The sequence below is a fragment of the Trichomycterus rosablanca genome, chromosome 3 (genome assembly GCF_030014385.1).
Source record: "Trichomycterus rosablanca isolate fTriRos1 chromosome 3, fTriRos1.hap1, whole genome shotgun sequence".
Taxonomy (NCBI): domain Eukaryota; kingdom Metazoa; phylum Chordata; class Actinopteri; order Siluriformes; family Trichomycteridae; genus Trichomycterus; species Trichomycterus rosablanca.
In genome coordinates, this window is record NC_085990.1 from 6,508,496 (window position 1) to 6,532,806 (window position 24,311).

General features: G+C 38.0%; 2 protein-coding genes across 2 annotated transcripts; one reads left to right on the forward strand and one right to left on the reverse strand.

Moving 5' to 3' along the window:
- Positions 1-3,076: 3,076 nt before the first annotated feature.
- On the reverse strand, positions 3,077-8,773 carry zgc:92606 (uncharacterized protein LOC100000242 homolog). The gene is made up of 5 exons (XM_062992550.1): positions 8,633-8,773; positions 5,577-5,666; positions 5,407-5,485; positions 4,713-4,831; positions 3,077-4,572 (listed from the first exon to the last, which is right to left on the reverse strand). The coding sequence occupies exons 2-5, from the start codon at positions 5,664-5,666 to the stop codon at positions 4,507-4,509; spliced, it is 354 nt and encodes a 117-aa protein (XP_062848620.1). The 5' UTR covers positions 8,633-8,773; the 3' UTR covers positions 3,077-4,506.
- A 2,678-nt stretch (positions 8,774-11,451) lies between these two features.
- On the forward strand, positions 11,452-23,736 carry leng8 (leukocyte receptor cluster (LRC) member 8). The gene is made up of 16 exons (XM_062992549.1): positions 11,452-11,610; positions 13,443-13,581; positions 14,017-14,151; positions 14,455-14,529; positions 15,195-15,579; positions 15,922-16,087; positions 16,614-16,784; positions 16,887-17,105; positions 17,200-17,361; positions 17,481-17,772; positions 18,552-18,653; positions 18,746-18,814; positions 18,918-19,047; positions 19,646-19,853; positions 19,953-21,301; positions 22,730-23,736. The coding sequence occupies exons 1-15, from the start codon at positions 11,570-11,572 to the stop codon at positions 20,113-20,115; spliced, it is 2,457 nt and encodes an 818-aa protein (XP_062848619.1). The 5' UTR covers positions 11,452-11,569; the 3' UTR covers positions 20,116-21,301; positions 22,730-23,736.
- The last annotated feature ends 575 nt before the right edge of the window (positions 23,737-24,311 follow it).

Sequence of the window (24,311 nt, forward strand, 5' to 3'; positions counted from 1 at the left end):
ACTTGTTTTACTTCCTCTTGTGGTAACCTTGGTGTGACGACTTTGCATCTGCATCAGGCGTGTGGGAAAATGGTTTAAGTTGGGGAGTGTTGGCTAAAAGTGTGAGGAAATACAGTACACACACACACACAAACACACACACACACACACACACACACACACACACACACACAAATACACTTAAGAGACTGAAACAAATAGCATCAAAAATCTCTAACTGTGTATGAGCAATGAATGGAAACTGTGTGGAAGACACTGACAACACTATTAATTTTATACTCTCCGCTGTTGAAGGTGCTACATAATCTGTCATTGCATGGCCGCAATGTTAGTAATTTTGTCATTCTACTGTGTTGCTAATAAAGCTTCTAAAAAGAAATATTACATCCAGTTTGTGCAGAATGTTTACCATGCACTTGCATTACAGCTATATTGCTTTTGGATCATAGTACCTCACAATCCAGTGTTAAGTTGCTTTCTGTAATGAAATTAAACCTTGGTGATAAATGGACTTTACAGCAAGATAATTATCCTAAGCAGATTCACAGGTCAACGAAAGCTTGGTTAGGAATCAGTCCTGGAATATCCTGCAGTGACCTTCTCAGCCTCCAGATTTCAATCTCAATAAAAATGTTGGTTTAATGGAAGCAGTTGCAGCATGAAAACCATCAAACCTAAATGAGGTGGGAGCTTTTGCACAAGAGCTGGGAGCATGGCACTGTGACATTATGTTGTTGCTGAGATGTACGTAATAATTACTACATATATTTTGATGTTTAATTAAATGCAAAGATGTAATTGCAGTTTAGGCACAAGCCTTAACTACTGCCTTTACATTTAACAGCTTTTTATGTTATTATATAACTTTGTTCCTGTACTGTTCTGTAATTGCTTATACAGTACCCAGTTATAAGGGCGTGGCTGTTTTGGCTTGGTCACACTGACATGTAGTATTTTTGTTAACGTAAGGGACAAAAACTGTTTATGTACATGCATGTGTGATTGTGGGTGTTGGGTGGAATCACACTGTGGTACAACAGTACTATGGGAAGCTCAGATGTATTAAAACTTTTTGTGCTGAGTGAGGGGATTAGGATGAAAGTTCCTGGTGGTTTTGTTGGATCCATGCTTTAGGTGGGTATGTCTTTAGCCATATTATGAATGGCAGAACTATATTCAGAGCTTAATTTGAGGGGAATGTAAGGGGATCTCAATCCCCCAGTATAAAAATACTTTTATTTCTCTTTCCACATCATTTGGATTAATGTGATGTCATTTAAGATGTCTGATCAATATTTTCAGTCACCTATATTTGTATAGAAATTCTTCATGTCAAACAGTTGGGTGAAGCTGTAAATTAAGGGAGTGCTGATGACGTATAACTGCATGATTGTGTTTGCCCCACAAGTGGGCTATAAGATGAACAATAAAGAAGATGGTGATTGGAGAAGACTTCAGTGGGAATGTTGGTGTAGGGATGAGTAGAGGTGATTAGACACTTTAAGATGGTGGCAGAAGACAGCAGCGGATGATGGTCTGTAGGATGCGTGGTGCGAGGTAAAGAGGAGGAAGAAAATGATGGTGAAACCAAGGATTACACATTCATTGATGCATCAGTGAGAGTTAAAAAGACGGACTCAAGAAAAGTTGGAAACTAAGAAGGGTGAAAAAGACTTACTAATTGGCCAGTAAGAGAAACAGAGCTGGGAAGATTTTACAGCAGGTTAGAATGATAAAGGATTTGCTACTGATCAATGAAGAAAGTGTACTGAAAAGGTAAAAAGGGTACTTTAAGCAGCTGATGTAAGTCTTAAGTTTTTTATGTATGTTGCTGTATTTGCCTGCATTCATCTTTCCCTAAATTCTTACCAGTCTCCCTGCTGCTGAGAAGTATCCCCCACAGCATGATGCTGCCCCCACCATGTTTCACAATAGAGATCATTTTAGCCAGTTGAGGTGCTTTGCCTGTTTTTTAACCAGACGTAACACTTGCTGTCTGCCCAAAGACTTACATTTAGTCTTATCCTTATTTCTCATGTTGCCATAGTTCTTTACATGCTGTATAAAGCGGACACATTTAAAGCAATCTGTCATACGCTGTTTACTCAACAATGACTCCTTGCCCTGATTGATGTCTTGCCAACACTTTGATCATAAAGATCCTTAGACAGCTCCTCGGGACTTCCTGGCACGTTTTCTCTCCTGACAATGCAGTGTAAATTGGGGGCCAGTATAAGCCCAGGTGTGTGCCTTCTTAAACTATTTCCAATCAATTCAAATTGCAAGAGGTGGACTCCAATTCTAGATACACCGACCAGGCATAACATTATGACCACTGACAGGTGAAGTGAAAAACACTGATTATCTTTTCATCACGGCACCTGTTAGTGGGGGGGATATATTAGGCAGCAAGTGAAAATTTTATCCTCAAAGTTGATGTTAGAAGCAGGAAAAATGGACGAGCGTAAGGATTTGAGTGAGTTTGACAAGGGCCAAATTGTGATGGCTAGACGACTGGGTCAGAGCATCTCCAAAACTGCAGCTCTTGTGAGGTGTTCCCAGTCTGCAGTGGTCAGTATCTATCAAAAGTGGTCCAAGGCAGAAACAGTGGTAAACCGGCAACAGGGTCATGGGCGGCCAAGGCTTATTGATGCATGTGGGGGGCGAAGTTAATGCTGGTTCTGATAGAAAGGTGTCAGAATACACAGTGCTTCGCAGGGCTGTTTTGGCAGCAAAAAAGGGACCAACACAATATAAGGAAGGTGGTCATAATGTTATGATCGGTGTATATCTGAAGAGTAATGTAAGCACACAGGATACATCTGCCACGAATTGAAATGCTACAACAGAAGGTCTAAATACTTTTGTAAATACATTTCAGATTTTTTAAATATATAAAAAAACATTAACATTACAATACTTTATCATTGATAATTAAGTGTAGAATGATGGGTAAAAGTGATGATTATATCCATTTAAAATCTAATTCATAACACCATTAAGTGTTCAAAATGTTAAAAGGTCTGAATATTTACTGATTCCACTGAACATCCACTGAACCATCCAGACAACGACACCATTTGAACAAAATTTATTATATAACTTTACAAAAAATAGTATTTGCATTAAATACAGAGTCACTCCTGGAAGAAAGTCATTGAAACTTTGTACTACATCAGTTTCTTAAATCCTCCAATCTTTTAAAATGTCTCACTTTCTTGGGGTCGATTTATACTTCTGCATTTGTGTATCTGAGAACAAGTAAAAGCAAGCCAAAATGCAACAGGGTCTATTAAGGAGCTGGTCACATGTACCACACAACAAGGTACAGAAGTAATACTACAGGTCTTTAATGTGCAGCCCATTAACTACAATCACTAATGTAATGTATGCTGATAGGTAGTGTTGGCCTGTAGTGCAGGGCTGTTTTTAAACACTGTTCATGTTCTGCACACGTTCTTATATACACTAATCTGGTTTAGTAATCTTTTACCGTTACTTAGTGTTAATCAATATCAGTTTTAATTTTTATGTTGAGCTTTGTAAGTTGCCTCATTAGTCTTGTAACTACAATGATCAGATAATGCAAATATGAATTAATTCCATCTTTTGTTAATAATACTGATCTATCTGATGCTTTTTCTAAGTCATTGGAAACATAACTAAAACTCTCAGTTTTATAGTTTAGCATGTATAGTTAGCATAGTATAGCAGTATAGTTTAGCATGCTGGCATGTTTGATACAGAGACGGCTCATAAAAACCTTGTTTAAAAAATTGCACATTTGTTTGTTGCACATTGTTAGAGTTGATTTCACACAGCAGAGTCTTGGGGAGCTGGGTTTGTGTCTTTCCCCCAGTCACTGCCTGAGAAAACTTTCACATGGGTTTTCTTTAAATTCCTTCCACCTTTCAAAAACAAGCAGAAGGAGGACTTGTTAATTCAAATTGCCTTTTCATGTAAGTAAGCGAATAGGTTGGAGAGTGATGGCTTGTGACAGGTTGGAGCCCTGTCTCAGATTTATTCCTGCCTTGTGCCCACTTTTTGGATGGCACTGGACCAACTACGACAAATCATGTGAGGCAAAACGAATTAATCGATGAACCGATGGCCTTTGAACTGGTCCACTTCTGTGCTAATTCTGGTCAGGGTCAAAAACTACTTGGGTCACGTTCCAATTCCAATATTTGATCCATCAATGTTTGATGGGCTGGATGCATAGCACAGCATTTTGCACACCAGCTTTGCCAGCTATGATCACTCATAAACCTTTGTGTCTTGACAAAAAAATCTAAGCAGAAGTCTAAATCAGCCTTTACACTCCATTAGTCATGCCATGATACAAAGCCATACTGTTGCAGGTATAGTCAAAGCCCATAATGGCCCCAAAATGAGTTGAAATTCAATGCCACACCAAGCTTAGCCTAAATCAACATAGACTAATCATCGCCTCCTCCCTTCTTCTGTCTCGTCCTTTTCCTCCCATAACAATCCTTTTGTGTCCTCTTAGGCACCATACACACTTTCATTGCTGTAAGTCATATACAGGAACAGGTCCTCTTCATGATGTTCCTATAAAAACACAGACAGAAGGAACATTTAAGCCATTATTATGCATAGGATTATATTGCATTGTGTGTGTGTGTGTGTGTGTGTGTGTGTGTGTGTGTGTGTGTGTGTGTGTGTGTGTTTGGGAGTGTGTTGTGAATTACCTCGTACACAACTGAAAGAGGGGAACTTGAAGGAGGAAGGGAATTGTTGACAAAAAAGAAGAGCGCTTCTTCTGGCCTCATGGAAACTCGCTGCCTAATTAGGAAGCACAGCTGACCAACTAAGGAAAGATATAGTTATACTGTTACAGTTCATAAAAAAGCTTTATGTTCTTGCAAAGAGGAATTATAAACAGAAAATTAAAGGTCAGTGGATAAATATGACTGTTCTGTGTGGGTGAGTGTAAGTATATTCTCAATATATAACTTGCCTATTGGCCAAAAAACTGCTCACAGAAACTATTTATTTATTAAATCTATTTTTATTTAGGGCTCATTTAATCACAACACAGGATAAAAGAATTGGTCATTTTGTTACTTCAGCCTGAAACTGATTAATATAAAAACAGAAGGCAGAAAACAAAAACCAAGTCAGGTATAATGAAACTCTATGCTGTACCTATAGTCTTGCATTTCTAATGACTTTTCTTTATTTCAAATTAATCAGTTTAAAGAGTTGCAGGGGAGCCAATAATTATAGAGAACTAAGTATTTAATACTGAATGTGGTTCATGTTTTAAATAGTTAACCATTTTACATAACTACATTTGTACCTTATATGATTTAAATCTTATTATTGATATTTTACATTAACATGCAGAGGAGGAAACACAATAAAGAAAAATAAAAGTCATACCTGTGAGGTCCGAGGGAACAAGGTATTTCTTTTTGTCAAGTTCAGGGGCTCGTGACCGAGAAGCTCTTTCTACAATAATCTTAAATAGAAAGAAAATTATACATCAGTTAAAAAGCAGGATTACCAATATTCACAATGCTCTTGCTGTTATTTTCACAGAAAACACTTACCGGAATTTTGTCTGGATGTTTAGCACGAACTCTCTCCCCCTCGGATCTTCTGACCTCAAAAGGAACACTGCGCTGGTACTGGCTACTCATCTAAGAAACAGAAATGCAAATTGTACATTAATAAACAAGTTGTATATTCTGGGTGGGTCTGACGCTACTCGAAACCCTGAGTGCAAAAGAACACACCCTGGATAGAGCACCAATCCATCACAGGGCAAAATGCTGACTTATTTATTTACCCAGAGAAGACATTTAGAGTAAACCAATTTTTCGACGGTGGGAGAAAAGAAAAGTACCTACAACAAAAGCCCACTTGGACTTGAAAAAGATAGAAAACGTCTTACACACCGTGACTGGAGAAATAAACCTAGGTTCTGTGCAACTGTGCAATACTCACCATAACAGCTGGGCCACCAGGCAGCTCCACCTTAATTAGCTTCAACTTTTATAAACTTTTATGAGCCCATCCAACCAATGGAAACATGGGGAGAATATGCCAAATTCATTATGCTGTGTGTTACCCATTTTACCAGCCCACAATGGTATACTAATGTGAATATTAATATATGAAGACTTTTTTGTAAATGACAAGGAAATGTCATGCATCAATTAAAAACTGGAAATCTATTCGCCCTGATACTTAATATCTGATTAATTCCTTATTAATATCCTATTATTTTCAAGGAGACACAGAATCAAAATACCACTCACCTGTCCCATCTATTAACAGAACAGCTTAAATTGGTGTACATTCACTCACACACACGCACAGACATGCACAGAGTCTCTCTCTCTCTCACACATACACACAAGAGACTCCTTGTACTTAAAAGTACAATAACATTACAAAACAAAACAGGCACAAACTCACCTCTCTTTGTTTAACTTTCATAAACAATTCATGTCTATGCATGATTTCACTGTAATTGCAAAATTCTAACACGTTGGTGGATATACCCTATATGGCCAAAAGTATTTGAACACCTGTCCATGAGCTTGCTGGACATCCCATTGGTATTGGTATTAAATTGGTGTACTTTAAATACAATTGGTATTAAAATAGAGTGACCTTTATGTGATCTTTTTAGCTATAATAACAGCTTCTCTTCTGAGGGAGCTTTTCAAAAGACTTTAAAATATGTCTATGGGAATTTGTGCCCATTAAGTCATTTGTAAAGTTGGGCACTGATGTTGGTCAGGAAAGCCCTAATTGATGTTCCAGTTTATTCCAAAGCTGTTCAGTGGGGTTAATTGCAGGGATCTGTGCAGGCATTGGAGTTTCTTTAAACCAAGAATTCCTTTGTCTTTACAGAGCTTTGCTTTGTGCACAGGGGCACAGTCATGCTAGAAAAGAAAATTGCCATTCCCAAACTATTGCTGCAAAGTTGAAAGCATATCATTTTCTTTCTATAATTGTTTACTGTACCTTCTGAGTAGCAGACGGAGCTATTTCAGGATTTGCAATTTCTATATAGAAACACTACCAGTAAAAGAACTCTTAGTAAATAGCTTGCTGACTTTACATGTGGTTCTGCTATAGGATGTTACCTTTCTTTACACTTCTGCTCTGCTACAGCTGCCCCGGTTAACTGTAAGGCTTGTTAGTGTGGTGTAAATGTCTGGTAGAAACAACTGTAAGGTTTACTGTAGAAGAAAGAATGACCTACGACTGTTCTTTAGGTAGATGAAAATCTTAATGCTACTGCATCAATGACATTCTACAAAATGATATGCCTCCAACAGTCAAAGAAAGCCAAGTCTGATTTTGTATGGTAGTAAATGTATGTATGAAGGTTTAATAAGAAAAGATTTGGAGAGTCTGAGGGGGTAGAACCTAACTGGAATTTTAACCAAGTTTGTAATTACAATATACCGTATATTGACCCCCTGCCATATTCAAATAAGCTTAAAATACACCCCAATATACTAATGTAAAAATTATAAATAAACACATTTAGCTTACTAGCTTTGTGTTATGTTAGGATCTGCCAGTGTTCCCATCAGCTGTTGATATGGCAGGAATGTTCTGGAATGCCAGGAACCCCTATACACTATAGGTAGCACATCTCAATAGAACTGTATCTTATTATACACTATAGGTAACACATCTTGATAGATCTATATGTTATTATAAACTATAGGTAGCACATCTTGATAGATCTATATGTTATTATAAACTATAGGTAGCACATCTTGATAGATCTATATGTTATTATAAACTATAGGTAGCATATCTCAATAGATGTGTATGTAATTATAAGTAGTGGTAGCACTTTTCGATAGATGTTAATCTTATTATACACTATAGGCAGCACATCTTAATAGATGTACTGTATATCTTATCATACACTATAGGTAGCACATTTCGATAGCTCTATATATTATTATAAACTATAGGTAGCATATCTCAATAGATGTGTATGTAATTCTAAGTAGTGATAGCACATCTCGATAGATATATATCTTATTATAGCACGGAATTATACGCGTTTCAGTTAACGTGTCGAAACAGATGTGCGCATGCTCGGTAGGACATCTTGATAGGTAGGATAAATCGACAGAACACCCTTAAAATAAACTACAGTACATGTGAACCTGGTCTTATTTTCCCAACAATTTAACAAAGCTTTAAAAACGTATACAAAACAAAACGTCTTAGAAAAGTGCTGGGCCACAAGCCATCAGAGCAGCTTCAAGGCGATGTTTTAAACTTTACTTGATAGATATATTTTATAAAAACATTAGCCCGGTTGTTGATTTGATAACGGTAATGAGGAGCTGCGCCTGTCACGTGGTTTAAAACCCCTTCTGTAGGTGTGCAGTAGGATTGAGTAACATCTGTGCCACTCGGTATTTCGAAATGTATAACTTAAAGTCACAAGGAATAAGAAAGAGCAAGCTAATTAACTCATATTCCCGAATCTAATCTCAGAAATGTGTACATTTGTAACAGTTAAGTGTAATTACTGAACATAAAATATCGTTTAAACGCAATGCAGCACATCAAAAAAGCAGCCATGATTAAAGATAAACCGTTGAATAGAACAAACACCCACCTTTAACTCAAGAGTCAGCCAATATCCTCCCTGTGTCGAATCCCACAATTATAAACACACTTTCATTAAGGTTTGCTCTTTTTAAGATGTCGAGTCGACTTGTGCTAAATAACAACAACAGACATCGGACCGCCTCCGTGTGAAGCGCCTCGACCAACAGGAATTACAGACAAGCGGTTCAACACGGTAAGAGCAAACTGATTGGCTGTGTTTTATTGTTTACAACGTTTTCATTGAATAACGCGGCTGCCATTCAACGATCGTCTGGCTGAACCGAACCAACCAGATTCAGAGAAAGACTGCGCCCTGAATGTGAGCTACGTGTGTGACGTGTGGCCTGTGTTCTTTTGTTCCTGCAGGGGGGCCTAAAAAAAGTTCAATTCATCCACGTGGACGTCCAAAGCAAGTTTGAGCAAATATGCTGTGGAAATAATAATCATTTCAAGTGGTAGTTGAAAGGATTGACTTTTGTTTTTTAAATAAAAAAGAATAACTATCTTATTCAGGGTAGGACATAATTGGTGCTGTACTGCTCCATCTGTCCAGGTTTAATTCTACCACCTGGCAAAGACATCAAGAGTTCAAAAGAGGCTTTGTTGTCACTTCAGCTTTATACAAGTACATATTGAAACGAAACATTCCTCCAGGACCAGGGTGCAACATAGAACAAAAAGTGCAAGACAATATAACATACACAGTGCAGATAAACAACACACTCACTCACTCACTGTCTTAACTGCTCATCCAATTAGGGTTGGGTTGGGTTGGGTGGGGGGTGTATAAGAGTTATTAGAAGCTATTGAATTTATTAATATGCTGAATACTTTAAATGCTATTGAAGTTATAAATAAAAATCTGTTTTTATTATGTAATAAAAGGGTAAAAGTGTCAGTATAATAGTTATAGTATGTAATGTGGGTTACACTTGATAAAATACGACTTGTTTTGGAGCAATTTGATGCATGTTTTAAAAGCTATTGCAGTTATTAATATGCTGAATACTTTAAATGCTATTGAAGTTATGAATAAAAATCTGTTTTTTATTATGTAATACAGGGTAAAAGTGTCAGTATAAGAGTTGTAGTGTGTAATGTGGGTTACACTTGATAAAATACAACTTGTTTTGGAGCAATTTAATGAATATTTTAAATGCTATTGAAGTTATGAATAAAAATCTGTTTTTGCACTGATGAAGGACTAGAGGATGACAAACTGTGCAGCAACAGATCAGCTATTGGTTGCTTCCTCAATCTGTGCTCTTCTCTGTACTTGCATTCTTATGGACTTGAGAAACGTCATCATTCACAGCCCAAGTACTGTTCTATTTAAATGTTCACATCTAGCAGAGTACAGTCCATATAACCAGATGTTGTTCTTGCTCACCCATATTATCAAGAATGTATCACCACTCTCACTTGTGAGGCACTATAAACTTACCTGTTATGGCTCTGATTGTAAGTCAGCAGCTGGTTTGACTGGTCAGATTAAATCTTTCACTCGGGAAGAGCACTTTTCTTACAGTCTCTTGGTACAACTCTCTTGGCTGCAATATGGTATTAAACTCTATGAATGTTTTTTTAATAGTAGCAACAACTGAAAAAAGATCTTTAAAAAGAAAAGAACTACTTTTATGGTCACAACATTGATTGAGTTTTGAGTTAAACTTTTGTGATCTCAGCATGAATTTTTATGGTGCACAAAATATTTATTGCTGAAAAACATGACTTACCTTCACCTGCACTAATGCACTGCCTCAGACAGATGTTCTCTCTCTTTAACCTCTTTATTTATGCTGCAGTACATCTATAACATTGATGTGCTTGTGTAAAATTTTTTTGAAATTAATTCATCAAATCATACAAGATTTAAATGGATTTAGTCTGGATAAGTGCAGAATTAATGTCTCCTACGTTTCTCAGTTAGTTTTATGACGGTCCCTAACTCGTTAGATGAAGTGGGAGCTTGATAAACGGTTTCATTATAACCTTTCTTTAGATAAATGGACGTAATCTTAAAATTAACATAAAATTGTTTTTGTAGTATGTTGACTATTTTCATTCGTGTAAGAAATCATAAAATAAGTGGGTCTTATGTGTTTTTTGAAGCACTTATTTAGATCGGAATGCCGAATGTCAGACAGATGTTGAATATTAATCTAAGTTCAGACATTGTTGCTCCTAAAGGAGAATCTTGATCTGCACGACAAGCTGCAAGGTTACACAAACTACAGCATCATGCATGTGTGCAAACTGTCTCTCCATCAGCAGATACGCTTCCGTCAGCTATGCAGCATTTAAGGTGATGAACTTTTCTCGTTATAACGATATACTGACATTACACATTGAACAGAATATTTATAAAGGTCAATTCACGTTCTATGCACGTTATTGTGAGAACGTTTGCTCATAACATTAGGAGAACTTTCACGTAACGTTAGTGAAAGCCGTGGGAACGTTCCCTGTTAGCTGGGTAATTCCTCTTCATACTATACCAGCACTCCGTTGTCATATATTGCACTTCCCCACACGTTTTCTATGCACCTATTATTTTTATTAGGATGCAGTCTGGTCCCAGAGGAACAATGAGAAGAGTCCAGCGCTTCCTAAAGTTGACCGAATCCGATGTGAGTTTGGGACTGTGCGAGACTGTCCGAACCAATCAGACGGAACTGACTCGAATACGGGTGGGTCAAAAAACATCGCGATAGAGACGTCATCTGTGTCAGCAAGGTAGCCATTTTGTTTAAGGTGTTGTCTTGCTTTCTAGCTATGTAGCGACACTGACTGCACAAGAATTTCATCTTAAATCGTTTAAATCGGCTTATTTGTATCTAATAATAATACATAGATAGTTGGTTAACTAGTTAGCTAACGAATTAGATCAACTTTTTCAGCCGAGTAGCGAGCTTGGTTAACGAATTTGTTTGCTCGCAGCAAAATGGCGACAAACACCACACAGCCGAGCTCTAATTCTAACTGGTAAGTTTTTTAATCATTATGTTTGATAAATATAAGAATAAGATATTGTTTGCTGTTTTTTGCGTTTGTTATTATCTTAAAATAGTTTAAAGTTATTGAGTCATTCACGCAAGTCTTATTGTAGGTTTGGTTAAAAATAAGCCTAGCAAGCTAATACTGTAACAGTAGGTGCTAGCACTGGGTTACATTATTATCTGCCCTCAGTTAGCTTGTTAAAAGGGTCCTTTTAAACCCAGCACACTCTTTTATATTTTAAGGTAAATATAAATGCCTCGTTTAAAGTGTTTAACCACAGATTCGAGGGAATAATTAGATTTAGTAACTTAATTAACAGTATTCCGTGCAGTCTGGATATCCTGTGATATTGAACGTCTGTTAGATTTTGTGGCAGTTGTATGCAGATTAATCTAGAAATCTTATTGCAAACTGTTTTTAAGTACACATAAACGAGAATCTGTGTTAATGTGTTCATTTAGAGTAAATTCTGAGGGAGTATTTTAAAAAGAACGACGATAGAGGAGAAAGTCGTTATGATTGACAATTCAAATAATAATAAATAATAGAGGGCAAATGGATTGCCTTTAATTGTCATACACACACACACACACACACACACACACACACACACATATATATATATATTAGAGATGGGAGGATCGATCGGCTATGTATCGAAATCGGCCGATTTTTAATCAAAATATGCGATCGGTCGATATTTCCTAAATTCAGCAGATCCGATGGCGTGATATATAAAGATCACCTCCATGTTAAGCGTAACAGCTCAGTGGATTGATCCAGACTTTGAGCTACAAAGCGCCAACCATCGCATCACCATTCGTCAACCATCGCACTTTACAACCTAAAATAACATCATTAACGTTGTGCATCATACATGCGTTGCAATTTTGCTGATTCAAATATTTACTTTAAAAAGATAATTCAACCCGACCCGATCTGAGTCGGTTCTATGAGCACATTATATAAACTCGTGGTTCACTTTGGTAAATCGTAAGCGGTTCTTGCTTTTGATGTAGATGAGAACAGAAAACGTTACAGAGCCAATCAGAGGCAAAAGTTTATTAGTTACTAAATTGGTTAGTTCGGGATGACCTGCTCTGACTGACAGAAAACTTTTAGCTCCACATGCAGAACGAGTCTGACTCGGTTACAGATCTGTGGTAATAGCGGTTTAATGAAGCTTTTTAATGTAAGAGAGTCACACAGAATGTTCTGTAGTAGCTGGTGTTTATTTAAAACCACGACATTAATTAATAACAGTAAACACGGAGAGATAACTGAGAAGAGAAACTTACGCTTCGCACAAAATTAATCGACTCGTGAATCACTTATATCGACACTGTGAACAGAGCGTCTCTCTTAAAGACACACACACACACACACACGTCGCTGCGTTTGCCACCGGTTTATCTTCACTGTCTCCCTATTTTTAAGTTTTTTTTTTTCAGACTGAACTGGATAACATTAAACCTGCGTGTGTGTGGTCAGTTAGACTAATGAAATATGTCTCCTGTGGGTGAAAAACTGAATTGCTTTAGTTTTAGAAGTAAAAAATATCTCGCAATGCCGCCACACCCCCTGGTCAGGCACCATTCCCTTGTGGGAATTTGTAAATGTATAGGTTTAAGTTGTTTAGAATACAGAATTCATAAGGGAAACATTGCTTTGTTGTGTAATGAAATGTGTGTTCTCAGGTTTAGTGCATTTACTTGTATTTTGATGACCATTTAATTCAATGGTGTCATGCAGATTCCTTTCTGTGCTAATTATAGCCTTAAGGTGCAACTGGTATAATATTGGTCTCTTAATTGCAGGCCATATGGGGGCACTTCTACCACAGAAGCACCTGTGCATGAAAATCCAGAGTGGGAAAAAGCTCGGCAAGCGCTGGCCTCTATCAGCAAGAGCCAGACTTCCACTAAGACCTCAGCAAGCAATCACATCAACACACAGGTTAGACAGAGACTTTTTCTTTTTAACAATTCTCGTACTTAAATCACAGAGATTAATTTTTCCTCTGCAAAAATATTTTACACCAATCAAGATAATTCAGTAGTTGTCTTAGATTAATTTATTACAACTTTTTTTTTATTATGTTTCATTTAAGAACCAAAGCAAGACAGCATACTTTTGCTGTTGTGAAAGTGTAAGATGATGATATGCAAGTTGTTATTACTGATTTAATGATTTTCTAGTGTTGATATTATACAGTATGCATCTGAATCCAGAGCTATCTGTGCCATACCTAATGTGCTTCAGCATCAACTGAAGGATTATTGGTTTGTCCTGCTGTGGTTGTTGTGGTCACTTGGCAATAGAAAAAAAAACAAAAAAAAAACACAATGTGTTGTCATGGGTCTAAAAACGCTTCCTACCATTTTTTTAAAGGCTGACCAGTATCAGACAGCATCAACAGACTCTTCTGTAATGCAGCACCAACAGTACTATCAGTGGTACCAACAGAACCAGCCACAGTATGCAGGATACACCTACCCTTATGGTTACTACTACCCAGTGCCTCCAGTAAGTACAACCTAAACTCTATATGGCTTTAGTGGCACAAATGAAATATTACTGCTGTGTTTTTGTTCAAGACAAGTTTTAAGCTACTTTGTATGTAATATTACAGATCTAAGCTACTTTTATGTGTATTTCACAGAAATATGACTACTGTACAAAATCAATGTAAATGTCCAAAAATATATATTTTAGCACAAGGCTTAAGCAAATAGGATTGTGAACATAGCCTAACTTCAGGCATAGACACTGGCTTGCTGTAATGAATCCAGACTGTACCCTGACATAGAATTGTACTTTCTTTGCTAGTATGGTGGTGGGTATCCAGTAAGTCAATATGGTGCACCTGGAGCCTTTCAACCACCCACATCTGCTACTGCCCAGGTAATTATACACACTTTAAACACAGTACAGTAAATATAAAAAGTCCTCACACCCCTGTTACAATGGCAGATTTTTGTGATGTAAAAACAGACCAACCCACCTAATGTTACCTATAATTTGGTCACTAAGCCATTTGGATTTTAGCCCAATAATAATTAGGTTTTTACTATGCTATAATTATTGTTTACCATTTTTTAAATTTTGCCTCTTGTTTGATAAAGGTAATACATGAACATTGACAGATTAAAATGGTAGCAATTTCAGTTAACAGTTTACTCCAATTTGGCATACTGTAAGATCAGAGTACTAACTGACCTATTTTTCCTGTAATCAGAGTTTGTTCTGATTGGCATCTTAATTTCAAGAATCAGTGTGGCTGTCAAAGGAAAACCACCAGTGTTCTTTTTCTGAATATAATATCCATCACACCAGTTCTGATTGGTGACTGGTTTAACCAGAGTAACCTTAAAAGTGGTAGCTTGGCTTACAAACTGTGATTTATGTGGATAATAACCTGGGTGTTGATGCCAAATTTTTTGAGAATTGCAAAGAATGGTGCCACAAAATATAATTAAAAGGGGTTTCCCCATTACTTAGTTTTTTCTTCTCAGTGCGTTTGGAAGTAGTTTGTGTGTTAAATAATGCTTTTGTTTTTTTTCCCTCAGCACGTAAACATTCCTGCTGTAAAGGAGCAGTCCTCTGGTTACCCATGTGAAGTGCAACCCCAAACTCCTGCTGCCCCTCAGCCTCCATCACAGAGCCCCACAGGCTCAGAAAAGCCCCCACCCCCTGCCATACCACCACCCAATTCCCAATACCCTCCACCCCCTTCTCAAACCCCCTACCCCCCTAATGGTGCCATGCCCTACAGCCCCACCGATCCCAGCCCTATGAGCCCCTACGGTCATGGGCTGAACAAGCCAGGGTTCCAAGCTTACCAGGCTTCTGGATACCAACCACCACAGCAGCAGGGGCAGTATGGAGGCAGGGTTGATGCTAACAGTGCAAACATAAACAAGGGTGGACAGCAACTGTGGAACCGCATGAAACGTAAGTGTGTGATTTGTGGCACATCCTCTGTGAATCTAAGTGCAGTTGGAAGCCAGATGGCATTTTCAGTTATTTTCACCATAACGGGTCAAAAAAACGTTTTTTTAAATAGTAATGCGACCTGAGGCCTGACCTAGTTTCAACCAAACGGCAAGGGAAGCTTTTGTTTTAATCTATAATAACATGAGAAATGTTGGTATGGTATGGTGACTAGTAAACTATGAAATGGGAAGACCTAGAATCGTGTGTTGCGGCTTCACGGTATGCGCCAAGCTCCGCAGCGAATGAAACGCTTATAATGTGAAAGCAGCCTTTTGATCTATACTTTCTCTTAATTTATAGAGGCTCCTGGTGCTGGAAGTGTAAAGTTTAACATCTCTAAACGCCTGTATGTGATGACCAGTCAGAATTTTTCAGCTGAAGAGCAGGTGTCTGAAATGGCTAATTCCGCCTCAATCAGCACAGTGTCTTCAGCAGCAATAGCTACCACTGCAGGAAATGACAAAGGGTAAGAGAAAAGTCATTTTCATTCTTTCAAAACAATGGAAAAGTACACGACTAGTTAATACTTTTAGTTAAGCACTTTTAGAAATATGTTGGGAAAAATCAGTATGGAGTTGGACTGCATCTTAAACTTCTGTACAAACAAGGTTATTTGTACAAAAATAATTTAGATATTTTCTATAATGCCACAGTATAAAGATAGAACTCAGCTTATATTAGAAAAATGCACTGTTTTCAGTAGGAGCTGTACTATACTGACTGTCTATTATTTGATTAGCAGTTTTGGTTAGTGCTTGTAAACCTTTTACTGCTGACTTATTGTTCCTCAATACTGCCATGTTTAGTACATTGTTTTTCATTTGTTACAACATTAAAGTCATGTGTTAACATGTTGGGTTACTGCATAGTCACTGTTGGGTTACGGCATTACTGTAGAGTGTGTATGCTTAATTCATAAATGATGTAACCACATAATTCAGTCAAAATGGTGCTTATTATTAATTATTGTTAATTAAATGTCTTTTTTGTAGGCCTCAAGACTGGCCCCAGGCAATGAAAGAATATGTGCAGCGTTGCTTCACAGCCTGTGAGACAGAGGAAGACAAAGATCGCACAGAGAAGGTGCTGAAGGAAATTCTGCAAAGCAGACTACAAGATGGCTCTGCCTTCACCATTGACTGGACTAGAGAACCATTGCCAGAGTAAGTTAAAACTGCCATTTATGGTGTTAATAAACAAAACTAGCGCTTTAGTTAGAACTGTACTTGGTTGTACTTGGGTTAAGGAAAGAACTCTTTGTCCAGGGTGAAATCTAGACAGTCTCGATGGGAGGCACCACCTCAGCGCATCCATGAGAACGCAGTCAGTCGAGGGGGTGCTAGTCGAGGCAGGGGTGGCGCTCGACTGGGGAACTACAGAAATGTGTTTTCCCAGAGAAGCCCATCCACTAGCTCATCCCGCTCATCTTCAAGCTCACCTTCCCCTCACAGCCGGCACAGAGATAGGAGTAGACACCATCGCAGGTAACATACACAAATCAAAATGTAATCAGAAACATGAATCACAGCGATAACTGGGAAGACTACATGTGATGAGATGCTTATGATTTGCTCACAGTGACTCAGGCTCCCAGTCTGATAGCAGCCTGTCTAGCGACCTTCGGCCATCCAGGAGGCAGCAGCGAGCTGGAAGGAATCTAGTGGAAGCCAGAGAGAAAGGTAAAGGAGCACTGGGAGAACGAGGCCGAGGAAGAGGAGGAAAAGCAAACAGAGGGCGGAGGTAATAATTTTGTCAAGGCTTTACAGTTAGTGAAAGAGTTTTAAACAATTTTGTTAAGCTTAATGAAGTTGTTTTACCATCTGGGTGCTTATTATTTGAGCTCCTTTTTTTCCTCTTAGGAACCCAGGCGAGCTGTCCAGCGTCATGGGTAAAAAGCGGAAGGGAGGCACAGCAGGTCTGGACTTCCATGACCCAAACCGAGAGGCCAAAAAACAGAGCCGAGCAGCCCGATTCCTCACCAAGCGCACAGAACCACTGGTGCTGAACATCAATGCTATCGAGCTACCTAATGGTTCACAGGAGGGCCTTAGCTGGGACGATTGCCCTATTGTTGGGACATGCCAGGATATTACAAAAATCTACCTGCGTTTGACCTGTGCACCTGACCCTTCCACTGTCAGACCCGTATCTGTAAGTCAAGACAGTTTTGATAATCATTTTCATGAAATTCAGTACCGAGGTGGAAAAACCTTTTTAAAATTAGATAAAGATTACCTGAAGACTGTATTAAGCAAGGAAGGTTCTATGAAAATGGAGTATTGAATCAAGTCTCACATTTGCACATGGTATTTATACAGACAGTCCTCTTTTTCCAAAGACCCCCAATACTAGTTGAAACTGGTTAGAGCTAGTTTCCCCCCATTCTTCAGACAAAGGGTATTCTCTCTGGTCAGCTTATCTTGCAAAAACACCCTGCTTGACCTTACAATGGTATCATAAAAATGTCATATGATTAACAGTCACAACAGCCTGTGCTTTTTCTCTAGAATAAATGGTTCTTGATCATTTGTTCAGTATTATGGTGTATACAAAACACTAAGGTGCACTGTAGACAAATTAACATGAAAAGCGCCAGGGTGGTTGTTGGTAAAGGTGTTTTTTGCGTCTGTAGAACAGCTAGCCGTTTTGTAGACAGTGGATTCTTCACCCGGTCAGTTTGCAAAATGCAGATTCTCCTCAGGTAGAGCATACTTATTAGCAAAGGCCAACAAACGGTTTCTTTCTTAAATTAATGTCAGCTCATCGGTATGAAAAAAAATGTATGCGTAAAATCAGTATTTTCCCTGGACTGTGCAATATCTCAGACCTATTTTATTTATTATTTACTCACTGCACTGTGCATTAGTTTAGACTTTCTAATTTTATTATTAGTTTATAGTTCATAATTCCTCAATTTTTCTGTTTTTAAGGTATTACGGAAGTCTTTAACTGCAGTAAAGGCTCACTGGAAGACCAATCAGGATTACCAGTATGCCTGTGAACAAATGAAGTCAATACGACAAGACCTTACTGTGAGAGAACCCTAAACAGTCCTATCAACTTCCTTTTTTAATCTCTATTGCAGTTTGTGTGTTTATATTCCGCTGTTATATCCTGATTTTAGGTTCAAGGTGTGCGAACAGACTTTACAGTGGAGGTCTATGAGACTCATGCACGGATTGCTTTGGAGAAGGTAAAGTGTCTTGATCTTAAATGAGGTTACATGGCTTAGTGTGTGACTTAATAGTAATTGTTTTTGAATTCCTGAGAGTTCAAGTCTGCTCTTTGTTACTAAGGGTGACCACGAGGAGTTTAACCAGTGTCAGACGCAGCTTAAGGCACTTTACAAAGAGTGTCCATCAAGCAATGTTGGGGAATTCACTGCCTACAGACTACTCTACTACATCTTTACTAAGAATTCTGGAGGTATGTAGCTCTCTGGCTGGCCATAGTTCTGCCTTACACCTCTGTAATTTTATATACATCCTGATAATGAAGTATTTTTGTTATTTATTGTACTTTTCTGCATATATTGGTGTGTAAAATTAAGAAATAAAAAGGTATGTAGATTCTATTGGGATGCAAATTTTGCAGTTTATATTAACTGATTACAAACAAGCTTTTAGATCCCCATGTTAGAGTAAAAACATGTTAGAGTTTCATGTAAATGTGTTTTTTAACGTTATTTAAAGAGGCACAAGCACTGTTGCCTCACAGCAAGAAGGTCTTGTGTTCATATTCCAGGTGGAGCAGTCCTGGTCCTTTCTGTGTCGAGTTGATGTGCATGTTCTCTTGATACTCTATACTGTCACAAATATACTTAAGATATATTTTAAAAAATACCTTTCTTTCAGTACTGCATAACTACATTGCAATTGACTTGTTTTTCATTATACACCCATCTTACCCAGATGCTGCAGTTTTGAAAAAAGTATATTTGAACGGTCTCAAATTTATCAGTATACAGTGTGCTATTGTCAACTCTCACTTTTGTTTTATTTTTTGTGTGGCGGCTGGACTCCAGACTTGACCACCGAGTTAGTGTATCTTACACCTGAGCTTCGCGAAGATGAATGTGTATCTCATGCTCTCGCACTCCGTGCTGCCTGGGCACTTGGAAACTTCCACCGATTCTTTCAGCTGTACAAGCGAGCGCCCCGCATGGCTGCATATCTCATCGATAAGTTTACGGAGCGTGAAAGGAGGTTGGCATTAAGGGCCATTCTCAAAACGTAAGTCACGTTAAAGAGGTGAAATTTAGCCAGATAAAATTTTGTTATAGCTGGAATAAGATTTTAATTTTCTTTTATTATTGTTTCTGTCTCTTTCAGGTTTAGGCCCTGTGTGCCGGTGGAGTATGTGCAATCCAGTCTAGGCTTTCCATGTTTAGATACATGCTTAGCCTTCCTGACAGGGCTCGGGGTTTCATTTAGTTCATCAGATCCAAGCAAGATAGACTGCAAAATCAGCTCAGCTTCTCTCACCACTTTATAGGGAGAAAGCAAGGGGGTGGGGTTATCTATAAGTTAATAGAAATTATAAGGGACCAGAAGTCTGCACAACACAGACACAAGGCCATCTTAGCTGTAAGAGATAGCATTGCACAGCAATGATTAGACACATTTTATATTTTATTACTCTTATAGAGTGGAACCTGTACACAATGCACCATAAACACACATTTAGTGACTTAGTTAGAAGTGCCACACTGATTGGCAGAAGTGTTTTTTAAGTATTGAACACAGGGAGACAGACTGTACAACTTGCATTTATACACTAGCTCTTTGGGTCTTAGTTATCATGTCTTTAGACCAGAGTGGTTGAAGTAGTTGAAAAGTTTCTGGAGCCCCCATTTCCTAGGCCTCACAAATCTTTTAGAAGCTAACAGTGTTCTGTGTTTTCATGTTTTTTTCCTCCCTCAAGCTAACAGCCTCAAAGCTCACATGAAGACTACAAAGTCCTGAAAACTAAAGGTGTGACGAAAGATTTTTTTTCAGCCTGAAATATTTTGGTTCATCTCATCAAGAACAAAGTTGCTGCTCAAGTTTACATGATTCAAGGCGCCTGGTTTCCAAGTCTTCTGTTTCAATTGACTGTATCACTTTGTGTGAGCCGAGTCTGACCTGAAGAGGAGGGTTTGTATACCTGAATACGTCTCCCTCTGTTTGAATGAGCAGCAGAAAAGCTCGGCAGCAACAGAGAAATATCTACCAAGGTTTCCTGTGTATAGACTTGCAAAGATGTCATCCCTCTGTAACCATGCAAATAGTGGTTTCAGCAATTTCTTCAGCCTTCCACCTCTTCCAGTGTCCTTTTTCTCAGTCCCACACACGTCCCTGGCACATCTAGTATCTGTTCGTCAAGTTACGGAGTCCCCACAACACCCAGAGCATAGTTTAGTAAAGTGGCTGCATCAAGGCAAGGACTCAGTTAAGCAATTCTGCAGAATAATTACCACGACCAGTGCAGTCCAGCAGCAGTTCACAGCCTGGCTGAGTCTATTTAGGTCTGCTTAGCAGTTCTTCCATGAAGATTACCACATACCGAAGAGATGGTCCACAGTGCAGCTCCGAACAAGATCGATGGAGGCCACAGCCAGGCGAGCCAGTACTTCACGAGACACCACCAGCAGCACCGTTGTCACTTCCTGCTGCTGTTTATGTAGGAGCTGAACGTATGGGTTTGTATGGGTATATTCTTTCTCTCCAAGCCTGAACACGTATGTATGGGGTGGTAAGAAAAATGGACTGTTAACTGTTAAGGAGCAGGATTTTTAATGCAGCTTATCTGCTGAGTAAATAAATACCATGCAGTTCAAACTAGAGAATATTATCTAACGCAAGTATCATCTGATCTGATCGATTTTGAAAGCGTGAACGTGACCATTTTTAACCCAGCAGAAAGTCAAAAGGCAGAATGACCTGATATTTAACAGTAACATATTTCATCAGGTTTTTTAAAGCTTCAATGTTTGTGAGCTTAGTGGCCTTCAGATTTGACTCAAGGGGCAGCAAAATCAACGCTAGTCTCAAATCTTGTGCGTTTGACCCAACACCCAACCCTTTTTTTGTTTTTGTTTGGTACAGCAACCATATTAGTCTGGTTAAGAATGTGGTATTGGTGTGTGCTTTTCAAATAAGTGCTGTCATCAGATGCTAAGAATTATGTTTTATCAGGTTTATCTTGAAATTATCAGCATTTATTGCTTTAGTATTGTGCAGAACATTTTTCTTTGTATTAGAATACTTAGAAATATGTCCTATTTACAGTGGTAAGTGTGATTGCGATCCAGATGCTGATTTAAATTAAGGCCTTTTTCTGGTTCATTTTAACTACAGTCATATTTTTGTATTGTTGGGCTGTCAGTATGTGCATACTAAGGCATACTTTTAATGTTAATATGTAAAAAGGATTGTACAGCTATTTGATAGGAGGCTATCCTAACTTTCTGCATTGTTGGTTTTTGAGTACATTATACATAGAGCCATTTGATTAATTACATTTCTTGAAACTTTTCTTGTTGGTGCCGTTGGTTCCTGTTAATCCACCCACCATATTTCTTTTATCTTTGTGTCCCAACATTTTCCCCCTCGTGTTTTTTTTTGTTGTTGTTGTTATGCTTTTGAAACAATACTGTTACCACAAGAAGACAGTTGGGTTCAAGTACTGTTCACACACCAGTTAATATCTCTGCCATCTTCCCTGGCACAGTAATGGTGCCATTTTTGTGTGGTGAAACATTCGGCAGTTGTCTCTAATAAGTGACATCAGTTAATACTGGTCATATTAACTGATGTCATTCAGTTTAGTACTTGGATCTTTGCTGATTTTCATTTGCTTTAGTCACCAAGTACAGATTCTGTTTGTGTATTGTATCGAGTTCACTCATCCTTCTCCATGCTTAATGCTTATTTAATGGCTTTCTGTAAATGACCTGTGTTAATAATCTTTTGCGAATATGGATTGATATCGGAGCTTGACTCTGTCCACTGCAGCCCTGAAAATACTCTTCTATTTCCTAGACATTTCATTCTCTCCCTTTCTCACTCTCTTTCTCACTTAATCAAATCCTACATGAATAAATGTCTCTCTTTTTTTATCCTTGCAGTCATGCATAATGGGACGAGGATAAAAGTTGAATAAAAATACACCCACAGCTGACGTTGGAAAGTGACCACTGTGACACCTGACAGACGAAAGAATTTGCTTTGTTGTAGCATTGTCTGTTTAAGCACTGAAGAAAATGTGATATGTGGGGTTTTTTTTTTATTTCATGCTCTGTCTTTAGGCTTTAGATGACCTTAAAAATTTAAACTGTTTGTTAAAAATAGTTTTCTCAGACTTTGTGCTTGCCATTAAATTATTTTTGAAACATTATACCTTTCAGATATATGTTGTTCCCTTGTTTTACATCATTAATAATCATATTGACTATCATGCTAGACACCATTGGCGTTAAGTAACTTTTAATTCTCACTAGAAATCTGTTTCGTGCAAGATTGGGGAACAGGATATTTCTGTATATAGTATTGTTATTTCTCTTATATTTTTTGCTCTTAAAAGGGTTCTTTGACAATATAACGCTACATTAACAGTATCAGTTAAGACTAACGATTTTTCATAAGTTAAACAATCTTTATTTTTTGCTGTACTCCCAACAGCACTGTTTCTCCTCTTGTCCCTTTCCCATCTTTAAATGTGAACTGTGCTCTTGTTCCACCAAGTTGTCTAATTTCTGACTGCTTTCTCACTTTAGCACAATAGCAAATTTCATGCTTCTCTTGTTTTGTGATGTTTATTTCTGTCACGGGTTCAGTTATTTTGCCTAGTGTTTATTTTCTTTACTCTTTAACTCTTTCTCCTTTTCTCTTTCCTTAACCTTTTACTTTTCACCCCCTTTCTTGAATATGTAAAGGCTGTGTTGTGTGTATGTGCTCCATGTTTGGCAGTAAGTATTTTTACAGCAGCTGCTTGATTCTCTGCCTCCTGAGCTCTCGACATCCGAATGTCGGCGCTGAACGTCATATTAAGATTTGTGAATAGTATAATTCTGCCTGTTGTACATTATCTGTACATAATGTATCTGCTCTTGATGAAATAAATAGAAATGAAATAGTTTTTTGTAATCGTGTAGTTAATTGTGACCATGAATATACAAATCTCTCATTTGAACAGGTTTGTACATCACAACAATGCTGAGGTTGTTTATACTTTTGTTAACACTCGGTTTTATCTCAGTTACAAATAGCTGAATCTAGTGTAACAGCAGATGGTTTGTCTTTGTGTGCACAGTAATTGTTGTCTTTTTAGATTACAAACACATTGGACCTATGCTAGTACAACAGCATCTAGACTAGAGATGGGACGATCGATCGGCTATGAATCGGTATCGGCCGATTTTTAATCAAAATATGCTATCGGCGATATTTCCTTAAAGTAGCCGATCCGATCGTGTGATATATAAAGATCACGTTAAGTTAACAGCTCAGTGGATTGATCCAGACTTTGAGCTACGAAGCACCAACCATCACATCACCATTCATCAACAATCGTACAGAAACCACGGTGAAAGCTCTTCATGACCTAAAATAACATCATTAACTTTGTGCATCATACATCGATGTAATTTTGCTGATTGTAATATTTACTTTAAAAAGATAATTCAATCCGGTCACATCTGAGTCGATTCT

Excerpts from the sequence above, each read along its gene's own strand:
- zgc:92606 (XM_062992550.1), bottom strand. The coding sequence starts at position 5,666 with ATGAGTAGCCAGTACCAGCGCAGTGTTCCTTTTGAGGTCAGAAGATCC. Across the intron at positions 4,832-5,406 it reads TGTTCCCTCGGACCTCACAG|TTGGTCAGCTGTGCTTCCTA; the intron begins GTATGACTTTTA and ends ATCTTTCCTTAG. Across the intron at positions 4,573-4,712 it reads CTCTTTCAGTTGTGTACGAG|GAACATCATGAAGAGGACCT; the intron begins GTAATTCACAAC and ends GTGTTTTTATAG.
- leng8 (XM_062992549.1), top strand. The coding sequence starts at position 11,570 with ATGGCGACAAACACCACACAGCCGAGCTCTAATTCTAACTG. Across the intron at positions 17,106-17,199 it reads AGGAGTAGACACCATCGCAG|TGACTCAGGCTCCCAGTCTG; the intron begins GTAACATACACA and ends ATTTGCTCACAG. Across the intron at positions 19,048-19,645 it reads CTTTACTAAGAATTCTGGAG|ACTTGACCACCGAGTTAGTG; the intron begins GTATGTAGCTCT and ends GCTGGACTCCAG.